This window comes from Phalacrocorax aristotelis, chromosome 13 (assembly GCF_949628215.1).
Source record: "Phalacrocorax aristotelis chromosome 13, bGulAri2.1, whole genome shotgun sequence".
NCBI lineage: Eukaryota > Metazoa > Chordata > Aves > Suliformes > Phalacrocoracidae > Phalacrocorax > Phalacrocorax aristotelis.
Window position 1 is genome coordinate 8779914 of NC_134288.1, and position 26709 is coordinate 8806622.

Genomic DNA, 26709 nt, shown 5'->3' on the forward strand with positions numbered 1-26709 from the left:
TCAGTAGCGGCGGAGGGTGCCGCGGACCCGCTCTCGCTTCCGGAGGGGCAGGTGTCCGTGCGCGGCGCCGCTGCTCCGGTTGTTCCCTGCCAGTCTCCGTGTGGTCGGCAGAGCTGCAGGGAAGGCCGTTGTGCATGAGCCGGTGGAGACCCAGCCCGGGGCGGTGGCAGCCGGTCCGGGAGGCGGGGCGCCGTAGGCACGGGGAACCAACGTGAGCCCTCCCGTGGCGGCCCCGAAGGAGCGGTGGGCGCAGGGACGAGGGAGATTCGGTTGACGTAATTGTCTCGGGCTGCCGGGGGGAGAGTGTCACACACGAAGGGTAACGGGGGCCGGCGGGTGGCGCGCGCGCCGCTGGCCCGGCGGGTCTGCTCCGCCCCGAGGCGGGGTCAGCCGCCCGCGGTTTCCATGGCAGCGTGCTGCGGGCGCGTGACGCGCGTGTAAAGGCCAATCGGCGGCGAGGCGAGCTGAGTGACAGCCGGCGGCACCAATGACCGGCGGCGCCTGGGCGGGGAGGGGGGGCCGGCGGAGGTGCCGGACGGCCGGAGCGTGGAGCGGCCGCGGCGGGGCTGGGTGAGCGCAGGGCGGCGGGCGGGGGCGGGAACCGGGCGGGAGCCGGGGGGAACCGGGCGGCGTGCTGCTGGCCTCGTGCCTGGCGGGTCCCGTCCCTGGTGCTGCCTTCCCGGGCCCGTCGCGGCCCTTCCCTCCGGCGGCCCGCCCCGCCGCCAGGCTCTGGCCTGGGGTCCCCGCCCCGGAGCTCCCGCTGTACCGCGACTCGGGGGGGGGCGCGGGGCCCGCTGGGCGGCCGTGGGACCGGGGAGGGGCGGGCGGGCGGAGGAGCCGCCCAAGGAGGGCACAGGTCGCGCCCCCACCCCGGGAGCCGAGCGGACCCGAACGGACAGCGCTTCGTCAGGGGAAAAAATCGTTTAGCGCCTCAAATTGAGTTGTGGCCCAAGCTTCGGGGGCTGCTGGATGCCAGGCTGCTTTCAGTTCGCTTGACTGATTAAAAATAATAAAAAAGCAGTCCTCTCTCTTTTTCCTGTTGCTATCAGTTTCTGTCTTTGCCAAGAGATGGTCTCTACCCAACTCTGTTGGAATGCGCAATATAAGAGACCAGAGTCGTAGGCTTAGTGTTTTGCAGCCAAAGTGTGGCTGTGGAAGGCCTTGGAGGAAGGTAGGGTTCCAGAGACAGAATCTGAGCCACCTGGTTCTTTGGTTTCTCTAGTGGTGGATGTTTCTCTTTGCATGCTAAATGAGGTGACGCAGCCCTCGGGTTGGACTCTGCTGTGTGCTACCCTCTTGTGCTGCTTGGTCAAGGAAGCTGGCTTCTCTGCACACTTGTCCAGCAAGTCACTGCTAACATCGCTTCTACCTTTTGTTTGGCCCATTGGTACCACCGCCTGGGGACTTGCTGAGAACTGACTAGGATGTTTTGTCGCATCTACAGGTTTCAGAAGCTGCAGCTTTTCACTTGTTGACAGGGGGATTCTACCAGGCAGCTTTTCTTCTTCATGGAATGTTCTTTCATCCTCCTCATTTTCATTCTGTATGCAGCACACTTTGTTCTCTATCTGTAGTGAAAAGAAGGCTGAGTTTGTGAATAGGGAAGTTCTGTTTTAGCTTGCAGCTTCTCAGAAGTCTCTTGAATAGTGTGTTATTAGTGGCTCTGCTGATTTCTCCTTGCCTTGCAGCTACCCCTACACCACTGCTTTGTACGAAGGAACTTGCTCTGCAGAAGCAGAGTGAATTCATCTTTCATGGATTGCAGCTTGGCTGCTGTCTCCCTGTATAAAACTGTGAGAATTGCTTGCGTGCTGTTGTTGAGAAGAATGTGCTGTGAGAGACCCATAAGTGACTGATAATCACAATTACGCAAAATCGCAGCCTGTGCTTCTTCCCAAGAACTTCTGAACAGTCCTTTTATTAGATGTATCACTGGTGCACTGCAAATATCCATTGAAAAATTTAAGGTATGTCACCTCTCTTGTCTGCAGATGTACAGCAAAATCTTTTCAAAGAATGCATTTGACAGACAACCTCATGTTACGAGGCTGACCTGAAGTACCCTTTGTATTTGTAGTCTAGTCTTCATTGTCCTCTTCTGGAAAGCTGCTTCTGCTGAGCCACTGATCTGCGTGGGTCCTTCAAAGGGTTGTTTGACCCAGACTGCTGGAGAGTTTCCTACCTTTGTTAATTTTTAGTTCCTGCTTCTCTGGGTTCTGCTTAGCCAATTGATTTTAATGTTTGAATCTCTTCTTTGGTAGGCTCATGTGATATCTGTTCAATGGTGCTGCCGTGCAAAAAAACAGTCCTTAAGCTCTATTTCTTCCACTGCATATTTGCTCTGCCTCAAACTGATTGGAATAGGGCACAGTGTTTCCAGTCATGATTGGGTGCTCATTTATGGAAGAAGTTTGGGGCAGAAATAGTCTAACTTGGGTTACTTTCTGAGTTTGTATGCAGCTGAAAGCTTTTTTGAGACATGAAGGCAGTGTAATACAACTTGATTGGTTACTGGTTTTAGTGGTGAGGTTATCAAGGAAGCTGCAGACAGAGTGCATTACCTCTAGGAGCTGTGGGCCAACCTCTGCAGTACTTTTTTTGATGAAACAGGAGACTTTATTTATATTTATACGGTACCTAGTGTCATGGTTTAGTGGTGGGCTTGGCAGTGTTAGGATTATGATTGGACTCAATGATCTTAAGGGTCTTTTCCAACTTAAATCATTCTATGATTTCTGCAGAATTTCCCATAATATCAGTGCTTTTGTTTTAATGTGCACTTCCTCTCTGTGAATGATGCATATTCTTTGCAAGGGAGAAGACAAGTTAGAGATTTGTAAAGGCTTCTATAGTAACCTGGGCTTCTTTCTTATGGCATGTGAAGTACTGTATTTCCTTGTACTCTTCAGTAGCAACTTGCAATGTAAGTTGCAGTACAAATAAAAGACTATGGCTGTACTGCAAAAGGCTGAAGGGAGAAGTGGTAATTAGATGCTAATTACTTATGAGTATATTAGTGAAAAGAGTTGCAAATTCAGTTCTTAATACTCAAGGATGTGATCTTTGGGCCTTGCCTCTTCACAGTATATTTGCTGTGCCTTGAACACTGAATGGATTTAGATTATTTCTAGTCATGAGTTGGTTCACTCGTGGGAGAAGTAATTATCAGTTCTGTTATTGTGAGCCAGTCTGATTATTGGAGCTGATGTGTGCTGGTGCTGTATGACTAAGATTTCTCAGGTTTTCAGGTTTAGGCCATCATAGGCTTTAGTTGCTGAATGGAGCAGTGTGAGTGGAAATCATATACCATTTGGGAACTGCCTGTCTGTTTCTAGACTTAATGGGTGGAAACCCATATATCCTGCAGATCTGGGGGTGTTGTGCGAATTAGGCACTTTGGGGAATACGTACAGAGCTGTGCTACCGCTTGTATACCAGTAATTGCCATAGTGTACTTAAAGATTTAGTTGATGAGTTATCCTTGTTTTGAGCTATTGCTGCAAAAGCAATTTGAAAGTCTAAATGAATTTTAAAATGTATTTATTTATTTGTGTGTGTAATTCAGGAAAAAGAAGTGAGGAAGACTGATTCATAGTTTTTTAGGCTCAGCTATCTGTTTGCAAGACAGAAGAGTCAGGTAAGCTTCAAATTCTTACAGCTCATGCTACAGAGTGCATTGGTTCAGCAGGCTTTCTCGGTTCTGCCTTGTCTATTTATTACATTGTACTTGGATGTTAGAAAAAGTCAAAGTTTTAAGATCAGGAAGGACTCTTCTAACTTGCAGTACAGCATGCTTGGCAGACTTTTCCTATCCTCAGAAATAGCAGGTATTGGGTGTTGACTTGTGAACAGGCTGAGGATAATTGGTATAGGTAGGCTTGCTATGGATACTAACCCCAATAAAAAGTGCTGTACAGGGGTTGCAGTCTTCTAAATATATCATGTTCAAAGCATTCTTGTCTTTATGCAGGTTCCTAAGTGCTTTGCTCTGCTTATGCAATGAGGCAAGGTGCTCTTCTGACCCTGGGTTCCTTATGCTTTATTGCCTGAATTCCTAGTTCACTTTGGACAGAAGAAGACTGGCTGCTTCAGGATGAGTGTGGAAGAAAAGAGTAGAGTCCTGATTGTAATGGGTATGAAAATAGCACCAGCAGCTCTGTATGGGTTTAGGGTTCTTGAGAGCATATTTGCTGCAAGTTAACATTTCTCTCTTAGCAAAGAGTAAATTGTGTCTTTCTGTCTTGGAGTGGGAGAAGAGAACACTGATAATAAAAATTTGTGAAGAAAGAGGGGGGTATGTTAGCACATGCTCATGGGATATGGAGACAGTGTTTCCATAGGATAGGGTATGCTCAGTGATTTCTGTGAATTAGCCTGGCTCTGTGGGCTGCAAAGGCTTCTTTGAAACACTGATTTAAATGAGCTCTCATGAGCAGCCTTCCTGTGTGTGACCTCACCTTGTCCAGGCTGGAGTTTTTTACCTGATGCACTTCGTCTGAAGGACAGGCTTCCCTGTTGGTTGCCAAGATGAGAGTGGTAAAATTTTTATCCAGAGCGAATCTTGGAGTGGGAGATGACTTGGTTGTCTTCCCTCCAGGATTAGGAAGTAAGATATCAGATGTTGTTTGTGTAACTGCTTGACTCTAATTTGCAATTTTTTATGACAGGGATCATATAAATGCTTTTCTGTCATTGCCCCCGAGACCTGCTTAACCTGGTTGGTACACCAAGTCTGTTGCTTTTCTGAGGCCAGCTCTTTCTTGATATGTTAGTCTGAATTAACACTGTGCTGCTTGTCTAAAAGGTTGGAGATGTTATTTTAAGAAACTGGCAAAGCTGAACCAAACTTGACTGGCGCTTTTCTGCATGAGATGTGTTTAGTCTTACAGTCATTTTATGGGTTTTTAGAAAACATAAGCCACTCTCAGGATTGGTGCTAAAAAGGAAAGAGAAGGCCACAAGGAGTACTGACTGTAATAATTTCTGTAAGTTGAGGTAAGCTGGCTTGCCAGATACTTTCCAGGTGGTGGGATGGTGGAGTGGACAAAGTCTGGCTGTCATAGGAGTGGAGGAGGATGGTGTTCCTGTGCATATGCAATACCAACCTCCCTTTTGGGTTGGCTGAAGCTCCAGACAGCTTTGGAGTTTAGGCTTCCTGGATTCATGCAGGAACTGCAAAGACCGTACACTCGCTGAGAATAGAGCAAACTGAGCAAGGCAGCTTCAGAAGGGCTTCTCATTGAAAACAATACTTGTTTTAATAGGGGAATGGCTGATCTCTCTCTCCAGCAAATGCCTTCGTTGTAAAGCAAGTACCTCTGATCTGGTGGAGACTTGAGGGCAAGGCTAGCTCAGTGATAACACTGGGCATTTCTAGGAGGTGGTATGAAAGAAATTCTAAACTTGCACCCCTCATCCGCATTTGCAGCCAGCAGGAGTGATGATAATTGTGTAACTATCTCAGAAGGTTGCACCAGGAGATCATAGCATTCTGTTTTCCTAGGTGAGGAAGCTGCCTCAACTGGATTGAGAAAAGTCACAAGGAGATGATAAAGGGGTTTGTGTGTGTACAAATGCAGAGAAATGTTCACGCACCTGAGTGTTCATATCTCTCCATGCAGTGATACCAGTCTCTGAGGGAAGGAAGTGTTATATGAGCTTCATTGATTGAGATCATCAGTGGATCTCTAGGTCAACATCTTATACAGTCCAGGCATACCTGCCTTTAGTGGTAGACTCAGCTAATTTAATGGAAATTCCCTTTTCCAGGGTAGTCATGTAGACTAATTTTCTGGGCCAAGTATCTCTGCAGCTGCTTGGTCTTCACTGATCCATGTTTCTAGTTCTCTCTTCTTTACTTGCCTTGCATCAGGAAAATTCCAAAGGCTGCTGGTTTCCCTTCAAGTCTTAGCCTGTTTTAGCATCTCTTTCCCAGTTGATCAAGGAAGTTGGGAAAGAATGTTACTTGTGAAACAATGTCCCTGCTCAGCACTGTCTCATCTCTATTCTGGGAAAGGGGGATTGGGTTGCCCCAACAGGAGAAATAGGAGCTGGGAAGTTGTTCTTCGGATGTTTACCATCTCATTCAGGGTATGCTGGAAATTGAGTCTTAGGAGGAGTCCTTAAGGACAGGACTATTTCTATGTCTGGTCAGATCTCATTTTTGGCAGCTTGAAGTCTTTGTTCCTGAGAACTGCTTATGGAGAGTGTTGTCTCTCTCCCAGTGGCTCTGTCGGAGAGAACAGGGCTACTCCCTCCATCCAGGAGAGGATTAAAAAGGAACTGAACAAGTACATTTCTTTACAGCCTCTTACTACCAGATAAAGCACAAACCAGCATGTCTGACAACTGTCTGGGACCAAACCTTGAACGCAAGCTTATGCTCTAAGGCAGATAAAGGAGTGAAAGGTAGACCTCCGGAGGAAATGCTGAGTTAAATTTTCTTCTGTGAATGGATGTTGATGTTTTGGATTTATGATGTTATAGGAAGGGAACAGGATAAAGCTAGCTGCTGCTGCTCTGCCTAGGAGCCTGTTTGGGTATCCTGAGTGGATCAAGGTATCTGAAAAATATGAATGGGGCATCAGTAAACACCACCCATGAGAGGGAGTCTACCTGGACAGTATATTCCCTCTCTCAGTACAGACAGTAGCTGAGCCTAGGGAGCTGTTGCTTTACTAGCCTTGTAAACTTACCTGGCGGTACAGACAGTGGGTGGCAGATGGGGCTTTGCTGATCAGAGTGACTCTCCTTGTGCGAGGACCCCAACAAGCTCTCAGAAATGTTTCTTTGGTGATAAGGTTGGGCACACCTTTCACAATGTGCTGTTTTAGTATGAGGCCTTGATATCTGGTACACTGGATGTTTTGTCCCTGGCAGGCCCAGCAAGCCATAAGGCTGTTCTTATGTAGTGTTTTGAAGCTTGGTGTTAGATGCAGTATGACAATTGAAATAATTTTCAAAGAGCTGCTCACTATCCTTTCTCTTAACAGGTGTGGGGCCGTATGCCGTTGTAAAGGCACCCAGAGGAGTCTGGAGCAATGCCACCACCTTCGGACATTGTAAAAGTAGCTGTTGAGTGGCCAGGTGCCAATGCCCAGCTGCTGGAAATAGATCAGGTGAGACCTGGTAACCAGGTGGGGGAGGAAATGCACCACAACCTTGATACGGGAATGTGGAAAGCATAGAAATGGGCAGTATTCCTTTCTGGTTGAGAGGAACATGGCTACTGAGGACACTCTCTTTCTGTTCTAGAAAAGGCCTCTTGCATCCATCATCAAGGAGGTCTGTGATGGGTGAGTCATCCTCTGCTAACCCTTGTGGAGAAAGTCTGTCCCCCTGGCAAATCTTCCTGGGGTACTGTGGAAAGTCTCTGCTGCCTGTCAATGTGCTGCTAGCATGATCCATGCAGCCTGCTGCCAGTTTTTGCCATGGAATGGGGCAGAGTTTAAATCAGGAGCAAAAGGATCTCCTGGAAAATAGGGGCTTTGCATCTTTATTTTGATTCTGAGTGTGTGCATATGTATGCCTCTAGGGTCAGTGTCTCTGAGGATTGGCCCATCTTGCTGTTCATAAAGCACAGGCCTCTTCAGACATTCCACAGAGCTTGACTTAGAGCAGGCTGAAGTCCTGTCCCCTCCTCAAGAGGAAGGCATTTTCTGTCCTCTTTGGGAGACCTAATTTCCCATGCTAAAGTTTTGCTTCAAAGTTCTTTTCCACCCTCCTGGGATCAAGTGCCTGTTACTGAGAGCCAGAAGAAAGAAGAAGAAAAACCTTATGTGCCCATCTTCTTCCTCTGCCAGGTGGTCATTGTCAAACCCAGAATACTACACCTTGCGGTATGCTGATGGTCCTCAGCTGTACATCACAGAGCAGGTCAGTGTGAGAGGTAGAATTTGCTGATGTCCTGGGCAACAGTGCAGAATGCCTTGGACTAGTGCCACGGAACAATACTGTCCCTAATCCTTGAGGCACCTCCGCTATCAAAAATACTCAGACTTGAATGGTGTCATGCAGCCGAGGAGCCTTGCACTTCTCCCTTTGCGTGCTTGTAGGTGTGAGGACCCAGTGACTCAATTCAACACCCTCAGTAGGGTTGTGTGGTATAGGAACCCCTTTACTTGTGCATACAAATGTGCACTGTAGATCCAGTTGCATTCTTTCCCCCACACTTTGCTGCAGTTTAAAATTTATGTTTTCTTTCAGACTCGCTGTGACATCAAGAATGGAACTATCCTACAGCTGGCTGTCTCCCCGGTAAATGCTTCCTCACATCCCTTTTTCTCAGTAGCTATCCTCACATGGCAGGCTGTTTCTTGCCTCTTTGCTTTTCTTCTTCTCCTCCCTAAATTGAAGGGGGCTTACCTTTGTTGTGGGCCTTTCCGCACAGAGGTGTACACTCTTGATTTCCTTCCCAGTTGTGGTGTGTACCTTTCCTTTGGATGCTCTGCCCTTTAATAGGACTTTCTGTAAATAAATGCAGTCTACATTTTTATTGTATTTTGTAGATTAGCATGTTATAAAGCACTGACAGGCACACTCTCAATATGAGTGCAGTTAGAATTATCAGTGAGAAAGCAACAGTACTAGTGACTTAATGCAGAAATTAAAATAAGAAACAAATTTGATGCAGAGGGGGTTGTGCCTAGTGACTTCTGCTATTGTGACCTCAGCAGTTGCCTTTTGCAGACTTCCTGCAGCTTCCTTTTTACTGAAATTCTTAGACCTTTTTTGTGCAAGTGTCATGGCATATAGCTGAGAGTGAGTAGAACAGGAAGAAGTTATTTGGGCAAGAGGTGGTTTAAATCTGAGAGATACAATGTTAAAAAAAAAGTATTTCTTTAATAGTCTCAGTCCATATTTCAATATCCACCTCCACTCACCTCACCAAGAAGAAAAACAAGCATTTACTCTAACATGTAAAATAGCATTTTAATCGCCTCCTGCTTGGCTGTAACTGTTGCTGAGTGCAGCCTTTTTTTAGTCTATCTTAGACTTGCTGACTGCTACTACTTATCCTGTCCTTGTTGGTATCTCTCTACCTTTGCTGTGCTCTTTCTGCCCATCCATGGACTTCTGACAGAATGCTGATGCTGGTAGAACTCAGTCGGCAGGTGACTGAGTTCTGTAACTGGCATCACCCCTCTTTCCTCCCAGTCTAGGGCAGCTCGCCAGCTGATGGAGAGGATCCAGTCGCACAACATGGAAGCCCGACTGGATGCCATGAAGGAACTGGCTAAACTTTCAGCAGATGTGACCTTTGCCACAGAGTTCATCAACATGGAAGGGGTTACAGTGCTGACACGGCTTGTGGAGAGCGGGACCAAGCTCCTGTCCCAGTAAGTTTCCTGTATTCCAGGACCCTGGAACAGGGCCTCAAATAAGGTGCTAATTTTGCTTGCTGAAGTGGCATTAAGCAACTAACCTCATAGCAGATGCTGATCTGTTAATTGAGACAAAGTCTTTCTAGTAGTTTGCTAAACCTCATGAGGCAAAAGAAGAGACATTTATAATATGTGAAACTTGTATTGAAAGGTCACTTTGATAATTTAAATTATTTTTATTACCTTCCGTGTGGTCATAATCTCGTCAAGCAGCTATTTTTCTGTGGTCTGAGGGAGAAGGTATCCTATGAAAAACCTACATGCAGTTGCACACAAGAACATTCCTGTAGAACTGGCAGCATGTGTATGCCAGTCAGCAGCAAGCTTGGTGCTGGCTTTTGTGTATATGGTCAGTACTTTTTGACCAGCATCATAAGAAGAGTTGCTCTGAAGGCCAAAGGTCTGTTTATCTTAGGGAATGGAAAGGGCTAAAGAATGTAAAGCACAGAAAGTATCAGTCTTCAGTCTCCAGAAGTTTTCAACTTTTGGGTTTCCTGAGCAGAAATTGTATATCTCTGTTTTAAGAACCTTTGGGTATTTCTTCCATAGGTTTTTCTACTTAATTTTTAAATAAGTTTATCCTTTTGACATCTACAGCACTGTGTGGAAATTAAGTTCCACAGTTATTTGTCTTATAAGAAAAAAATACTTACTTTGTTTTAAATTTGTCACCTAATATTAATTTGATTCCCTCTACATATTTTGTTATGAGAAATTGTAAATTCCTCTGTCTTCTCTGTACCATTTATAACCTTATAGATCTCTTTCTCAGATCAACCCTTAGTCATGCCTTTTCTAAGCTGCAGCCTTAGTCCATTAACACTGTAACTATGGCAGCCGTTCCAGAGTGCTAATCATTCTTCCCGTGCCTCTCTTAGCTCTTTCGAGTACCACTGTGCTGTTGTGAGGAAATTTGTTTGTAACTTTTCACTAGTTTGAAACCTGACCATTTAATTTCTACCTTTTTGTTTCTTGTCTTTCAGTCTCTTGTTAATGCAAGAAAGGGCTTTTGTTTTTACTCTTTAGCAGCTGAGTGTTTTGGGTTCTTTAAGATGCCTTAGTGAAGCACCTCATAAAAATCCTCTTCAAGGTCCAGGAGTTGTACTTAACTGTTCTCATTCTGACTTACTGATCTGTTCACAGACCTTCAGTATTGTGGTGGGTTAACCTCAGCTGGCTGCCAGCTGCCCACCAAGCCACTCTCTCATTCCCTGTCCTCAATAGGACAAGGGAAGAAGCAGCTCATGGGTTGGGCAAAACAGGCTTGACTTGGGGAAATTTTTTTTTTTTTGCCAATTAAAAATAGAGTAGGAAGGTGAGAAACAAAGACAAAAGTACAACCACCTTCCCACCACTCCCTTCTTTCCGGGCTCAACTTTACTCCTTCTCTCCCCACTCTTCTGCTGCCTCCCCACATTAACCTGCGCAGGGGGATGGAAAATGGGAGTTGTGGTCAGTCCATAACACTTAGTCTCTGCTGCTCCTTTCTCATAACACTTTTCCCCTGCTCCAGTGTGGGGTCCCTCCCTCGGGATACAGTCCTTCACATACTGCTTCAGTGTGAGTCTCCCACAAGACACAGTCTGTCAGGAATAGGCTGCTCCAGCATGGGTCCACTGTTGGCCACAGTTCCTGCCAGAAAACCTGCTCCTGCATGGAGTCCTCTCCACAGGCTGCAGCTCCTACCCGGAGCCTGCTCCACCATGGGCACCCTGTGGGCTGCAGCTTCCTTCAGGTCATCTCCACCTGCTGCAACATGGGGTCCTCCACGGGCTGCAGTGTGAATATCTGCTCCATCATGGTGCTCCACAGGCAGCAGGGAACAACCTGCTTCACTGTGGTCTCCACAAGCTCCAGGGGAATCTCTTCCAGTACCTGGAGCACTTCTTCCCCCTCCTCCTTCACTGATCTCCATGTCTGCAGGGTTGTTGCTCTCACATGTGTTTTCACTCCTCTCTCACAGCTGCTGTGCAGCATTTTTTACCCTTTCTTAAATATGCTTACGCAGAAGCGCCGCCAGCTTGGCTGATGGGCTCAGCTTTGGCCAGTGGTGGGTTCATCACAGAGCTGTCTGGGACCAGCCGTGTCTGGCACGGGCAGCCCAGCCTCTCATCACAGAGGCTGCCCTGCAGCCCCCTGCTACCAAAACCTCGGCACATAAACCCAATACACATACACGTGTGAAACATAATTTCTACAGCTTTTGTAGAAGGAAGTTATCTCCTTTCTTTTTCTTCTAGTGGTATTATTATAGACTCCACCTATCTTTCTGGTTCCAAATATCTAAATACCTGATTTGTCCTTCAGATTCCTGCCTGAGTCCTCTGTAAAAATTTGCGTTATATTTGCCACTTTCCACAGAGCACAATGAGTAGTTTGGCAGTGTTTTGTTTCACCATGGTTCCTTTGGGATTCTTCAGTGAATATCATCTGGTTCTGGACACCTATTTTTCATATTAATATCTTGTTACAGAATGTCCTGTAGTCAAATGACAGATTTGAAGACTTCTCTCTTAAAAAACCAACCAAACAAACAAAAAAACCAAAAAACCCAAACTCTGACCTGGAAGTTTCCCCAAGCACATTCACAGTGAACTCTGATGCAAATAATTCACTTGGCTTTTCTGCTGCAGTTGTTCTGTTTCATTGAAAGCATTTTTAAAGTCTTCATAACTTATTGTCATAACATATATTAGTTGCTAATACATAAGTAAATAGAAGACCTATAAGTTTTCAGCATGTTTTGCAGTCTTTCCCTCAGTCTTTTTTACCTTTTTGTCTTGAGGCTATGCATTAAATTTTCCACAATTCATGCTGTATTTTCATTTTGTTTCAAGCCAGGTCCCAATATTTACAGAATGACAACTCATTTTTCTTTGTTTTTCTCTGATGTTAAAACATATTTGTTCGGTTTTTATGTGTGTGTGGAGGGCTTATAATTTCCAAAGATCTTTGCATGTTTCATGAGATAAATTTACTCTGAAGCTCAAATCTGACAACAGTTTAAAAACCTAAAGTTTGCAGATCGTTTAAATGTTCAGTTGATTGGCTTAAAAAGTCCTTTTTCCCCTTTTCAGGTTGGTCTTTTTTTAACTGACATTGTACTGAATATTCTGGGTTTTCCTGGTTTTTGGTTGGCTTTGGGTTTCCACCCCCCCACCCCCGCACCCCCCATGAAAGTGTTGCATTTGAGTAGTGATACTTTGCACTGCTCCAGAATAAATACTGTGTTGCTGCTTCTGCTGTTATTCCTTTCACTAGCCAGCTACTGATCCAGGTGGTTCTGAGTCTCTGGTGGCAGGACTAGGAACTTATTGTTGCTAGTTTTAATTTGTGCTTGTAATCAGGGAAAATGAATTATGATTCCACAAAACAGTAAAATTATCTTCATAAATGCAAATACTTTATTGCTGCCCTAGCTGCCAAACTGTAACCTGTTTTATTGGAGAAGATGGTGACGTTTGTCTCATACCCAGCTGATTCAGCTTGGACAGGCTTTTTCCTTGCTACCAGATCTCTTGTAACTGCATTCTTCATTTTCTCAGTTATAGTGAGATGTTGGCTTTCACCCTGACTGCCTTCTTGGAGCTCATGGACCATGGTATTGTCTCTTGGGACATGGTCTCCATAACCTTCATCAAACAGGTGAGTTTGGGTAAAGGGGTGAGCAGACACAATTTCTTTTTGTGCTTTAATGCAGCTTCCAGGAAGAGCAAGATGACTCTGAGAAACTGAGCACTCCTTGAGAAGCGCAGTGCACCCAGCTTTCTGAGCCCCGTCTCCCTGGGCTTGTCCCACTCACCGCAAGGTTTCCTGGATGGGCATCTGTTGACCTGCTGGTTCATCTGTTTTTAGATTGCAGGGTATGTGAGTCAGCCTATGGTAGATGTCTCCATCCTCCAACGATCCCTAGCCATTCTAGAAAGCATGGTGCTAAACAGTCAGACTCTGTATCAGAAGATAGCAGAAGAGATCACCGTGGGGCAGCTCATTTCTCATCTGCAAGTGTGAGTGTCCACCCAACAGTGGTGTGATTTAAATCAATTATATGAATATCTGTTAATTTGAAAATACATCCTTTTATGTTTAAAACACTTAAAGATGCTGTTTTTAAAGTATTACTGATATGACATCTTGCTTGAACTTCTGGATTTCTAACAGATTTTTTTAAAAGTGAGATCCTGGAAAAATATGTTCAGTGTTCTGGAATTACTTAAGCATGTGAGGATGTGTCCTGAATAAAGATATTTTGCTTTAACAGCTGCACAGGTGTGTTCAGTGTTAGGACGAAACCTGCATTTTACTGAGCTTCCCAAAGATTCTGAATCCAGTTGTCTGTCACCTTCACCTCTCTTTAAATTGTCTTTACTAGAATCCAAGAGCTCATCATCTTCTGGTTTTTGTCCTGCATATTAAGGAAGAAAGCAATGGCTTTTCTTGCTTCCTTTTTCCCCCCTACCTCCCCTTCCCCTCTTCCCAAACAAACTTGACAAATTATTATTTGGCTTTTAAGGCTGTTTGTCTAGGACAGTTCTACCCTTCCATGAAAAAGAAGCGTGCATTTGTTAGTTTTAAGTAGTTTGTTTTTTTTCTCTCAAGCCTTTTAATTCTGAAAATGTGGAAAAGCACCATTTGTGAATATGAATAATATTCCTTAATCAATGAACGGTAGTTTAACAAAATTGTAGTGTAAACAATGTATTGCATCAATGTCACTGTGTGCTTAGAGTGTTTACAGATTTGAAATTGTTAACAGACAAGCTAACACTGCAGCAGTTTTATTCTGCAGAGTATATGTTCCTTCAGCTTTATAATTTCTGTTTTAGTAATACACTGGCTTGGCCCTAACACTGAACACGCTTGTGTAGTAGTTTAAGCAAAATATCTTTGTTCAAGACATACTCATATGCTTAAGAGCTTCCAGAACAGAGAAGGTTGCTGAAGAAAGTATCTGCAGGGAATACTGTAAAAAGGGAGGCTGGAGGGTGAGTCAGAATTTGCCGGTGTTTGTTTGGCAAGACTATTAGGAGGGAAAAATCTTTAACAGAGGATAGGCTGTGGAAGAACAGGTCCATGGAAATAAACCTGAAAGAGACGAGCTGGAAGAGGAGAAATTAATTTTAAAATTGTTTTGCTGTGTCTAAAAGCAAGCAGTGTAGTGAAAAGAGCAGCAAACCCCAAAAAAGAGCATAGGAGAGGTGAAGTGACAGACTTAAGACACCCGCAAAGCTTGGAGGCCCAAGGAAAACCTAGGATGATGCATGAACATTTGCATGCTTGAAGTATGGCAGATTGATCAAAATGAAGGAGATTTGGAGGAAAGCAATAGAAGAGAGAATACGGTGGTTATTCACAGATATGCCACGGATAACTGCCAAAGTGGGGAAGATAGCTATTTAAGCTGAAAGATGTTTTTGCTTTAGATGTTTTATAACAGGTTGTTTTGGGGTTTTTTTAAGTATACACACGCACACAAATTCATGTAGGTGATGCACTGGATTCCTGTTAATCAAAAGGGCTTGAAGTCTCCCAAGAGGAATAGTATAGCAAGAAACAAAATTGGATTTGATAGAGCATCAAGATGGGGGTGGAAAAGAGTGTGATTGGCATTTGAAAGCTTATTCAAAGCATCACAAGTGAAACCACATGCTTTGCATGATCTTGGAAGGGACTAAGCACCCTTTACCTGAAGAAGCTCCTCAGTGAAAATAAGAAAAAGGCGTGTGGGTTGTGTCAAACTATTGAGGTTGGAAGGCAGTGCCATAAAGAGAGGCATGCCTCTCCCTTAGTTCCACTTGCATTTGGTGGCTTCTGTTGATACAGGGGAGAAAAATTACTTGCTCCATATAAGTTTCTAGCTGTATTCGTGTAACAGACTGCAGTATAACTAGGCTTTACAGAGATAGTTTCAGCATTGGAAACAACTGGTAGCGCTGAATTCTGAGCTCTGCTGGGCTGCAGTCTGCACTGTCTTCTCAATAATGGAGCTATCAGTCAGCAATTTCTGTCAGCTTTTTGCAGGCCTTACGAAGAGTTGGATGGCATGAAAGTAGATTACCTGAATCATGCTTGTCCATTGAATGCAAGATAGCTGTAGTAAATGTTCTTGCAGCAAAGCAGCAAGCTGTAATGCTCTATACTGTGTGTTCTCTTATGATCCCCCCATTTTTGTTTCTGCAGCTCAAACCAAGAGATTCAGACATATGCCATTGCCCTGATCAATGCCCTCTTCCTGAAGGCACCTGAGGAGAAGAGACAGGTTTGTTCATGCTTTCTGACTTTAAACCTGAATAATGGTTACTGGCTGGCTGTTTATGCCTCAGAAATCGTATTGTCTGGGCAAGGCAGACCTCAGACCTTGCCAAGAACTTATGTAGCTGTTTCAGTGTGGCAACATAGGAGAAAAAGTACCATCCCACTATAAATGTGTTCTGGAGTAGCACATATATGTTTAGGAGGTGCTCAGAAAGGAGTCTGGAAGGCCTTGAGAGACAGAAAGTAATCCTCTGTATAGCATGGATTTTTTTTTTTTTAAGAATGGTAACTCCATATGGGAGAAGTAGGCTGGGTAGAGTCCTTGGGGTTGTATATACTTACTAAATAAGCACCCCACTTCCCTCTCCCCCTAAAAAAGGACCTTTCTTAAGTTGTAGGGGGATATTCCCACTGGCAGATGTGAGAAATGAAACACCTGTCCTGCTCTGAGGAAAGCCCCAAGATCTCAACTACATGCAAGATGTGCATATGTCTGTATTGTGTAGCTTTGCTGTGTTAAGCCTTTCTTCTGTAGTGCCCCGTTTGTGCCTTATTTCTGGACTCCGAGCTAAATCCTGTCTGCTTCTTTGTGCCTTTTTTTGCTTTCTGCCAGCAGGACAAGCTGCTTAACCCACTAGACCTGCCCATCACTGTAAGTAACTCAAGCCTGGGGGCTGGTCATGCGGAACTGTAGGCATGTTAGCTTTTCTCCAGTTACGCCTCCTCGTATCTCAGAAGTTATGCATACAGGCTTCAGATGGCAGATGAGCCTAGGGAGAAGGGCGGGAGAGCTCCTGGGGATGTACTGGGATTGTGAAGGAGAGAAGAGTCAGTAGCAGGAGAAATCTTGAATGACTCATTGTGCATGCAAGACAATAAAGCTGATCGTAAAAGGAAACTGATAGCACAAGACTGACCAGATGAACCAATTTTAAAACTGGAACCAGTTCTTTAGCAGTCTGGGGCTCCTTAAACTTAGTGCAGCCTGAGCTGATACTCCAAATCTTGCTTCTGTTAATGACAGTTTCATATCCAGCTGCATCCTTCTAAAGATAGAGCAATTTGTCTGTGAAGAGCAGTCACAAAACTTAGTGCTGGTGGGGGCTAGAGCATACATTCTGCCTAATATGTGACTTCTCCCTTTGGGGATTTTACTATAAGACTGGTTTTTGCCCCATGCTATCTCCAGGGGAATCACCACTCCTGTTAATAGGTTGATTTGGAACCTTTTGTATCTTGAAATCCTGTTATATTTTTTAGATTTTCTGGGTGGCACAGAGAATGCTCCACTTTTGCCAAGGATGCAGTGCCTTCAGAGGGGAAACTATGGTCTTAATAAATGTTACATAATTTCTAACATTAATATATGCTTAACACATGAAAATATGGAAGAACATACTCCTTTGTTGGTAATTTAGCCAACATACTACACTTCATAGCAAATAAAATTCTAAGGGATCTTTCGCTTTGGTTTTTCACCCCCTTGAACACAATCCACATGACCACAAAGGGAATGGAATATCTTTCATATGAATAGAGGCCTAGAGATTTGGGATAGATCAACCTTGAGAAAAGAAGGCTCGGGGGGTCTTATCAATATGTATAAATGTCTGATGGAAGGGAATAAAGAAGAGGGCACCTGAGTCGTCTCAGTAGTGCTTGCTGGCAGGACAAGAGGCAATGGGCACAGCTTAAAACCCAGGAAATTTCACTTGAACACACACACACAAACAAAATGAAAAATTAATATGAGGGTAGTCAAACACTGGAACAGGTCATCCAGGGAGATTGTGGAGCCTCCATCAGTGGAGATATTAAAAACCTGACTGGACATGTTCCTGCATAACCTGCTCTGTCTGATGTTGCTTGAACCAGGGAAGCTGGACTAGGTGATCTCAAGATGTCTCTTCCAGCATAAATGGTTCTGTGATTCTGTGGCCCCATCCAGCAGAAAAGTGGGCATTATCAGATTCTCATCAGAATGTAGATCCCTTAGCAGTCATTAGGCTGTGTGTGCTCATGCTTCTTACTATGCTATTTAGAATTGTTTAACTGTCTTTGTCCTTCCCACTGTTTATCTGCTTCAGTCACCTGTTACTTCATTCCATGTACAAACTAATCCAGAGTAAGGATTCTTTGTGTTGCATGCGTGAACAAATCCTAACAGCAGGCCTTGTTCTGTTCTTAGTACTACATCTCACAAATCATAGTAAAACACAATCACTCAGAGGGCAGTGTTTTATCTCTGAAACCACTTCCTGCTTCATCTAGATGCTTCTTTAGATATCTTCCACTCAAGCACTGACTCATTTTGGTTGTAACGTAAGTGCTGCTGAACTTGCAGCCATTATGGCTTGGCTTTCAGCCAGCATATAGCTTTCTTGTTTTAGGAGGTTTCTGTCTGTAGCAAAAGTGATAACAGGGCCTTGGAATGAGGCTAATATACACATTTTCCAAGGCACCTTATAAAGACTGTCAAGAGCAGGGTTGATATGACCAGTTGGAACAGTCTTGGATTGCTCAGAATGTAGAGCTGATTGAGTTCAATTGTCTAAGACTGCACATCTGCTTCCAATTCTCAATCTGCCCTGCACAGGAATGTGAAGAGATCTCAGACTGGCAGTTCTTTTGGACTTCTTCCAGATGATGTATTGCCCAACAGATTTTCCTTACTCAAAGATTTTGCTTATAACAGCAAACTTCTGATAATATTCCATCTTGACATTAGTGCTTGTGCCACTCTCCTAGCAGGTGTAATGAGATCGCTGGTATTTTACAAAGTGCATCTTCACAATTTACAAGGAAAGCACAGGTTAGATTTTTGCAGGTGTCCGTGTAATTGGTCGCAGAACTGAAGGCTTGCAGCAGACACTTGCACCTGCTGTGACAGTTTGTCATCCTGACTTGATAGTTGGGAAACCCTCCTCATCTGGGGAAGGAAGCCATGACGTAAAGAGGGAAACTGGAAGCTTTCTTTTAAGCATGAAAATTATTTACCCTTTATCTTTTGTAAACTGAAGTGCTTCTGCAAATTGTCCTTAAACTGGCTTCTAAACGTCTCTTTAGGAACTGGGAAAAAGGAAATGGAGATTTCAGAAGGAGAGTTTTTGAGAGGGAAAAGACCTGAAAACTACATCCTCTAGCCCTTGTTGTCTTGGATGTATACCTAGGTATAGAAAGTTGTGAAATGCTAATTGAAGGAAACTCTCGTAGATGACAGATTTTCTGGGCAACCCACAGTATGGTCCCAGCTGCCATATCTCCTGATACTGAAATATCATTAGATGTCCAGTGTTAAGCTAAATTTTCTTCCGTTCTTTGACCACCCTAGTGCCTTTCTCCACATTAATGATGTTTCACAGGGGAACCATCCATGAGTTCTGCCATGGTAAAGATGACCCTTGCATCCCAACTTGATGCTTGCTTTGTGGTGAGATGCCATGCTAAATTGACAGTCTGTAGTAAAAGCACTTTGTTGTGTGCCAGTGCTATCTCCAATTCATAGGCTTCCTTCTTTCTCTTCTTTCTGCACAATGTGGGCTTTTTGTTTATATTTCACTCATGTTATTTCATCTCTAAATTCCACAACAGGAAATGGCTAATGCATTTGCCCAGAAGCACCTGAGGTCTATAATCCTGAATGTAAGTATGGCTGGAATGACAGAGTGCTTCCTAATGTTCTCTCAATAGAGGTTTCACTTGTGCAGAGTAAATTCTGCTGCCCTCAGGGCACTTCCAGAAAAGTGACTCTTTCAAAGGTGAAATTGGAGCCACTTGTTCAAAAGGGAGTTATCAGGATGCTTCTTTCTGCTGTTAGAGAGCATTAGCATTAAGCTTCTCATGGAATATGGAGGTTAAACAGCTGAATCTTCATATACAGAGATGTACATGCAGCATGGTATATGCCTACAGCTAATACCTCAGTTTTTATGTGTATTCTCTTCAATCTACCCTATGCTTTATTTTGCAGCACGTGATCAGAGGAAACCGCCCAATTAAAACAGAAATGGCACATCAGCTGTATGTGCTACAGGTCCTGACCTTTAATCTCCTGGAAGAGAGAATGATGACCAAGATGGATCCCAATGATCAGGTCACTATTAGAGCTGAATAAGATCTGATAGAATAGGACATACAAGGGGCCTTACTCCTGCACTGTTTAGAATTTGCAGTAGATGGTTCATAAAGTTTCAAAACCAGCCCTCACATTGTAGTCTTTGACATTAGGGTGTGCTCATGACTATCCTGCTGTATGCTATGGGACTTTTAGAGATGAAAGTGGTCAGTGGAAGCCACGTGCTCCGTTCTTGACCAGTGTGATGCTAGCTGTCAAACTGATTACTCCACCTCTATGGGTGGCACATCCTTTTATCCATTTCCTTGCAGTATACAAGGAAGCTGAGCATTTTTAAGGTATCTGTTACTCCATTTTTAGATGTATTGTAGCCTTGAGTGAGAAATGCCTTAGCATTATCTGAATGCCTAGAAATTGCCTTATCTAAACTTGGGGCAGTTAAAGGGAAAATGTAAACAAATAATTTGCTTTACCCAGTATACTGAAACTTGCCATTTTTAAATGCATTGCCTCTTCTTATGTAATGTTAATGACCTTTGGCATCTCTCTATTCACTGTGTGAGCTCTGGAGAGAGGTGGGGCTGTGCGTTGTATGAAAATACTGCCCAATTGATTGATCACATGTTACCATTTCCCTGCCTTCTGTCCTTCAGGCACAGAGAGACATCATATTTGAGTTGAGAAGAATTGCATTTGATGCAGAGTCTGACAGCAACGCCGTCCCTGGCAGTGGAACAGAAAAACGCAAAGCCATGTACACCAAGGACTACAAGATGCTGGGATTCACTGTAGGCATCTAGAGAGAATGCTGACTGTAAAGCCCGTAAAGGCAATCTAAGCAATCTCCATCAGACTTGTGGGGAAATAAGGAACAGAAATAGCTGTTTGCTTTACCATACTTTGATACCTGAGTTTTAGAAATTCAGCCACACTCAGACTTGCAGGGAAGATCATTATGAACTTGCTGATTGGTTAAATGCCAGGGGTCATTAGGCACGTTCTCTGGAGATACTTACTTACCACATGCACCTATTCTATGAAGAAGTCGGAATCAGCGTCTCTTCTAGAAGGGTCGGATAGCATTGTCAGCTGGTGTCCGAAGTACCTCTTGGATAGATGTGAGGGAGTGCTTGATGGGCAGGCAGTTGTAAAATTCCTTCAGAAAAGGTTCTCATACAATTTCTTTGAGCTAATTTGTTTGGGTTCTTTCTACACACTCTTCACAGAATCACATCAATCCAGCCATGGATTTTACTCAGACTCCTCCAGGGATGCTGGCATTGGACAACATGCTCTACCTGGCCAAATTTCATCAGGACACCTACATCAGGGTAAGGGAAGGTGCTGGTTTTTGCAGATACCAACACCTTAGCAGGTCTCCTTAGTGCGTGTTGCATTCTCTTCTTGTAGATTGTTCTGGAGAACAGCAGTCGAGAAGATAAGCATGAGTGTCCCTTCGGGCGCAGTGCCATTGAGCTTACCAGGATGCTTTGTGAGATCCTGCAAGTTGGGGAACTACGTAAGTACCATTTATTACCCCAGCTCTCCAAGTTGCTGGGCTGATACTCTGGAAGTAGCTTCCAGGCTGACCAATATTCACAAGCATTTGTACCTCAATCTCACTTCTGCCATGTAACAACAGGGGGAGCTTGGAGTTGCACTGTCAGTCTCCCAGTGATAATACCAGTATCAAAGTAAGAAATTTGTTGTGTGCACTCTGGTTCTCCTGAAAAAACTGACACAAGCGGAAGGCTTCAACTTCCTGAAGCTTCGAGAGTGTATAAAAAAACACTCCAGAAACCATCATGAACTTGAGGAAAGTTTAGTAGCTCTGACAGTCTCAAAACAGCATTCTGAGACAGTTAACCACTGTAAGAAGTTCTACCAGAGGAGAATGCGAAACAACTGCAAGCAGTCATTTGGGGGGACTAGTATGAAAACGGCATAAGAGTCAGAGGCTTGCATGGTGAGGTGTGGGGATAGTTGCCATTCCCAATATAGGCTGTCTATGGGGAGGCAAAGCATTGAACTGTCTTAATCTCTGAGTTAGTACTATTGTACACCATCAGGTTTCTGTCACTGTAGTGGATTTTATTTACCCTTAGTAGCTCTTGTGCAATATGCTCACATCGTTGTGGTTTCTGTTTCTTCCTGAAGCCAATGAAGGGCGGAATGACTATCACCCCATGTTTTTCACCCATGACCGTGCATTTGAGGAGCTGTTTGCCATCTGCATCCAGCTGTTGAACAAGACCTGGAAAGAAATGAGGGCAACAGCAGAAGATTTTAATAAGGTCAGAGTGGAGAAGAGGTATTTTTGTAGAATCATTGACAGAACATTGTTCACTCAGCCTGTACACTTGGTCAAAGAGTAGGGTGCAGAAGGTATGACAGGGTGTCATGGTTTAGCCCATTGGCAGCTAAGCACCATGCAGCTGCTCACACACTCCCCCCACCCCTGTGGGATGAGGAGAGAATTGGAAGAGCAAAAGCAAGAGAACTAATGGGTTGAGATAAGAACAGTTTAATAATTAAAGTAAATTAGTAATTATAATAATAATTATTATGATAATAATAATAGGGATTATATAATAAAAAGGAAAATAACGAGAGGGAGAAATGAAGCCCAGCCACCTGCTGACTGACACTGCCAGCCCCCGAGCCACGATAGCTGCCTGCCTCTGGCCAACTTCCCCCACTTAATATACTGGGCATGACGTCATATGACATCCCTTTGGCCAGTTTGAATCCGCTCTCTTAGCTGTGCCCCCTCCCCTCCCGGCTTCTTGTGCACCCGGCAGAGCATGGGAAGCTAGAAGAGTCCTTGACTAGTACAAGCACTGCCCAGCAACAACTAAAACATGGGTGTGTGGATGTTGTCTATCTTGACTTCAGTGAGGTATTCGACACTGACTCCCGTAGTATCTTCACAGGCAAGCTAAGGAAGTGTGGGTTGGCTGAGTGGACAGTGACGTGGACACAGAACTGGCTCAACAACAGAACTCAGAGGGTCGTGATCAACGGAGTAGAGTCTGGATGGAGTCCTGTCACTAGTGGTGTTCCCCAGGGGTCTGTGCTGGGTCCAGTCCTGTTCAATATAGTCATCAATGACCTGGATGATGGGATAGAGTGTAACCTCAGCAAGTTCACTGATTATACCAAGCTGGGAGGAGTGGCTGATGCACCAGAAGGCTGTGCTGCCGTCCAGCGAGACCTGGACAGGCTGGAGAGCTGGGCCAAGGGGAACGTGATGAAATTCAACAACAGCAAGTGCAAGGTCCTGCATCTGGGGAGGAACAACCCCATGCACCAGTACGGGTTGGGGGCTGAACTACTGGAAAGCAGCTCTGTTGAGAAGGACCTGGGGGTGCTGGTGGGAAGCAAGCTGACCATGAGCCAGCAATGTGCCCTTGTGGCCAAGAAGGCCAAGGGTATCCTGGGATGCATTAAAAAGAGTGTGGCCAGCAGGCGGAGGGAGGTTATCCTCCCCCTCTACTCTGCCCTAGTGAGACCACATTTGGAGTACTGTGTCCAGTTTTGGGCCCCCCAGTTTAAGGACGGAACTGCTTGACCAAGTCCAGCAGAGAGCTGCCAAGATGATCAAGGGACTGGGGCATCTCCCTTATGAGGAAAGGCTGAGAGACCTGGGTTTGTTCAGCCTGGAGAAGAGAAGACTGAGGGGAAATTTCATCAATACCTATAAATATCTAAGGGGTGGGTGTCAGGACGATGGGGCTATGCTCTTTTCAATAGTGCCCAGTGACAGGCCAAGGGGCAATGGGCTCAAGTTGGAACACAGGAAGTTCTACCTGATTATGAGAAAAAAATTGTTCACTGTGCGGGTGCCAGAGCAGGGGCACAGGCTGCCAGGGGAGGCTGTGGAGTCGCTTCCCTGGAAATATTCAAAACCCACCTGGATACATTCCTGTGCCCCCTGCTCTGGGGGTGCCTGCTCAAGCAGAGGGTTGGACAAGATGATCTCCAGAGGTCCCTTCCAACCCCAACCATCCTGTGATTCTGTGTTATCAACATTATTTTCATACTAAGTCCAAAACACAGCTCTATACCAGCTACAGTGAAGAAAAATTAACTCTATCCTAGCTAAAACCATGACACAGGACATTGACATGGGCTGTAAGGGAGGATGGTCCAGCTTTTATTTGGTATGACCTGAGGTCATTCTTTGCTCTTCTGGATCTTCAAAGTCACGAGTACATTGACATTTTTGGCCCCAGTTATTTTGTGTCAGTTCTTTGCTGCTACTGAGCTGTGCCCTGGTTCTCTGTTGCTACTGAGCAGCAAGAATGTGACTTCTTTTGTCTCCTGCCCAACCTCTTTAGGTTATGCAGGTTGTGAGGGAACAGATCACACGGGCTCTCCCCTCTAAACCAAACTCCTTGGACCAGTTCAAGAGCAAACTGCGCAGCCTGAGCTATTCTGAGATTCTGCGACTACGCCAGTCTGAGAGAATGAGCCAAGATGACTTCCAGTCACCACCTATTGTGTAAGTGCCTAACAAAACCAGTTGCTTTCTGTGCTTGCTCTTATCTCCATTTTCTACTTACTCTTCCATATTTGATGGCCAGGGAGCTGAGAGAGAAAATCCAGCCTGAGATCTTGGAGCTGATAAAGCAACAGCGCCTGAACAGGCTTTGTGAGGGAAGTAGCTTTCGAAAAATTGGAAATCGCAGAAGACAAGGTAAGGTGACAGCATCTACTGCATTTTTTCACGTGAAGAACTGTAGACAAATAAAATCTAATATATTAATCAGTCAGCAGGTGTGTTGCCAGAAAGGAAAGCCAGTTACCTGGGCTGTCTATACCAGCCAGTAGTTTGGGGTGGAACAGATGTGCGTTGCTTAGAATATTGTCTCCCCCTTGTTGAACAGGAAGCAGTGCTGAGGAAGTGGGGGAGTAGAGGGATTGGATCGGGTGGGGTGACTATAATGTAGTGGCTGTACGACCTTATGTGAATGATCTTGCTCAGCTTATTCTACTTGATGTGTGTTCCAGAAAGATTTTGGTATTGTCGCCTGGCTCTGAATCACAAGGTGCTGCACTATGGAGATCTGGAAGATAATGCCCAGGGAGAAGTCACCTTCGAATCTCTACAGGAAAAAAGTAAGTCCTGATTAATGCTCTGAGCACACTGTGCTCTGCCGTCTAGAGGCTGTTATGAGTCCCATCCTAAAAATGAGAGAAAAAGAGCTGTGGCTGAAGCCCTGAGATGAGATCAACTTTTGGTCCTTGCCCAAATCCTTTGAGTCTTGGAATTCCTTGGTATTTCTTGCAACAGCCAACCATAGGGATGCCTTGCTGGTAATGTGTTATGGAAAACTGCTGTAATAAGCTACAAGAAACAGAACAACACTCAGTTGCAAAGACAAAACTGTCTTCTCATGGTTAGGATTTCTTGGTGGTGAGTTTTACTTTTTCACTGTTAGTTCCAGTTGCAGACATCAAAGCCATTGTCACAGGGAAGGATTGTCCACACATGAAGGAGAAAAGCGCACTGAAACAGAACAAGGTAAGTGCCCCCTTTTTGCCTGTAATTAATATCCAGTGCTGTAAACTTGAAGACTTTGAAAGCAGGCAACGGGAGCAAATGGTCTTCTACACTGCAGGTGTATTGTTTACAAAACCCATCTCGTATCTGGGCCTTTTCCTAGCACTCACCTGTGATTGCTAGGTGCTGTGGGCATAGCCTGGCTGTGCTATAGGCTATGCAGAGTTGCTCAGAATACTGATGTGGGAAGTGCACTGAGTTGCAGCAAGGTAGCTTCTCATGTTGGGTTATCAGGCAGAAGGTGCTGTGTTGTTTTGTTCAGTCAATGAATGAAAGATTTTGTCCATACAGGAAGTGTTAGAATTGGCCTTCTCGATATTATATGATCCCGATGAGACCTTGAACTTCATTGCACCTAATAAATACGAGGTAAGAAACATAGCAGTTAAGCAGTAGAATATAAAGCAATAAACTTCACAGATTAAAAAGAGTAGTTGCTTCTCATTAAAGGCTTGAACAGGATGTCTCCCACCAGGGTAATTCTTAGAAAATGTTGCCAATGCTTAGTGTGAGTTGTCTTTTTTTTTTTCTCCCAGTTACCTTCCTCTTTAAAAAAAAAATAATCCTACACTAATTTGCCTTAGTCTGGACTGCTACTTTCTTTCCTACTATGCAAGTCAGTTGATCCCTTTTCCCCGTTCTGTAAGACACCGATGCCTAAAATAGCTTTGTTTTTTCTGTTGTTAAGCCACAATAGAAACTCTTGGCCCTCTCCTAGTGCCATGGGGTCATGCTTACCTCTAGGCTTCTAACTTCCATTGGAAGTCTCTGTGGACACTGTTCTGGGGTTGGGTTTTTCTTCCTCATAGGTTTACTCCCTCCCATGTTTCCTGTTTTGGAGCTGTATATGAGTGTCTTTCATTGTTGTACAGATGGAAAGATTCAACCAAACCTATCATTTGTGCCTGAAGTTGTGAATTATCCTTTCTTTTTCCCTCCTCCCCCAGTACTGTATCTGGATTGATGGGCTGAATGCGCTCTTGGGGAAGGACATGTCCAGTGAGCTGACTAAAAGTGACCTGGACACACTGCTGAGCATGGAAATGAAGCTGAGACTCCTGGACTTGGAGAACATCCAGATTCCCGAAGCGCCTCCGCCCATCCCCAAGGAGCCGAGCAGCTACGACTTCGTGTACCACTATGGCTGATGTGGACCGAGCCGCTCCGGGCAGCCTCGGCCCGCGGCGGGAGGCCGGCGCTCTTGTTCCTGTGTTTGGAGCCCACGGTGGGCGCAACCCTCTGAGCGCAGCCTGATGCCGCGCTCCTGCTCCTGGCCCTGCGCGGCGGGGCCGCCGGCCTCTTGCTGCTGCCGCTGCCGCTGCAGCGGCGGGGCGGGGCGGGGCGGGGCGGGGCTGGGTGGGGCCGGGCGGGGCGGGACACGCCTTTCCTATCAGTTACAATAATAACCAGTAGCGCTCTCGTGGCTGCTG

General features: G+C 44.9%; 1 protein-coding gene across 7 annotated transcripts; it reads left to right on the forward strand.

Moving 5' to 3' along the window:
* The first annotated feature begins 81 nt into the window (after positions 1–81).
* ELMO2 (engulfment and cell motility 2) lies at positions 82–26702 on the forward strand. Of its 7 annotated transcripts, XM_075108872.1 has the most exons (23): positions 107–243; positions 3566–3637; positions 6993–7118; positions 7255–7295; positions 7803–7875; positions 8206–8256; positions 9157–9338; positions 12929–13028; positions 13239–13390; positions 15564–15642; positions 16255–16290; positions 19230–19280; positions 19609–19731; positions 20367–20501; positions 20940–21044; positions 21124–21232; positions 21871–22007; positions 24054–24217; positions 24300–24412; positions 24727–24834; positions 25158–25240; positions 25571–25648; positions 26227–26702. In XM_075108872.1, exons 3-23 carry the CDS (start codon positions 7041–7043, stop codon positions 26425–26427), a joined length of 2199 nt encoding a protein of 732 aa, XP_074964973.1. In that variant the 5' UTR covers positions 107–243; positions 3566–3637; positions 6993–7040; the 3' UTR covers positions 26428–26702. The 7 variants fall into 7 exon arrangements, with proteins under 7 accessions (XP_074964974.1, XP_074964973.1, XP_074964971.1 ...); XM_075108873.1 differs by lacking the exon at positions 3566–3637 and having other exon boundaries at positions 82–211; XM_075108870.1 differs by lacking the exon at positions 3566–3637 and having other exon boundaries at positions 119–243.
* The last annotated feature ends 7 nt before the right edge of the window (positions 26703–26709 follow it).

Excerpts from the sequence above, each read along its gene's own strand:
- ELMO2 (XM_075108873.1), top strand. The coding sequence starts at position 7,041 with ATGCCACCACCTTCGGACATTGTAAAAGTAGCTGTTGAGTGGCCAGGT. Across the intron at positions 21,233-21,870 it reads CCTGCAAGTTGGGGAACTAC|CCAATGAAGGGCGGAATGAC; the intron begins GTAAGTACCATT and ends TTCTTCCTGAAG. Across the intron at positions 24,413-24,726 it reads TGGAAATCGCAGAAGACAAG|AAAGATTTTGGTATTGTCGC; the intron begins GTAAGGTGACAG and ends TGTGTGTTCCAG.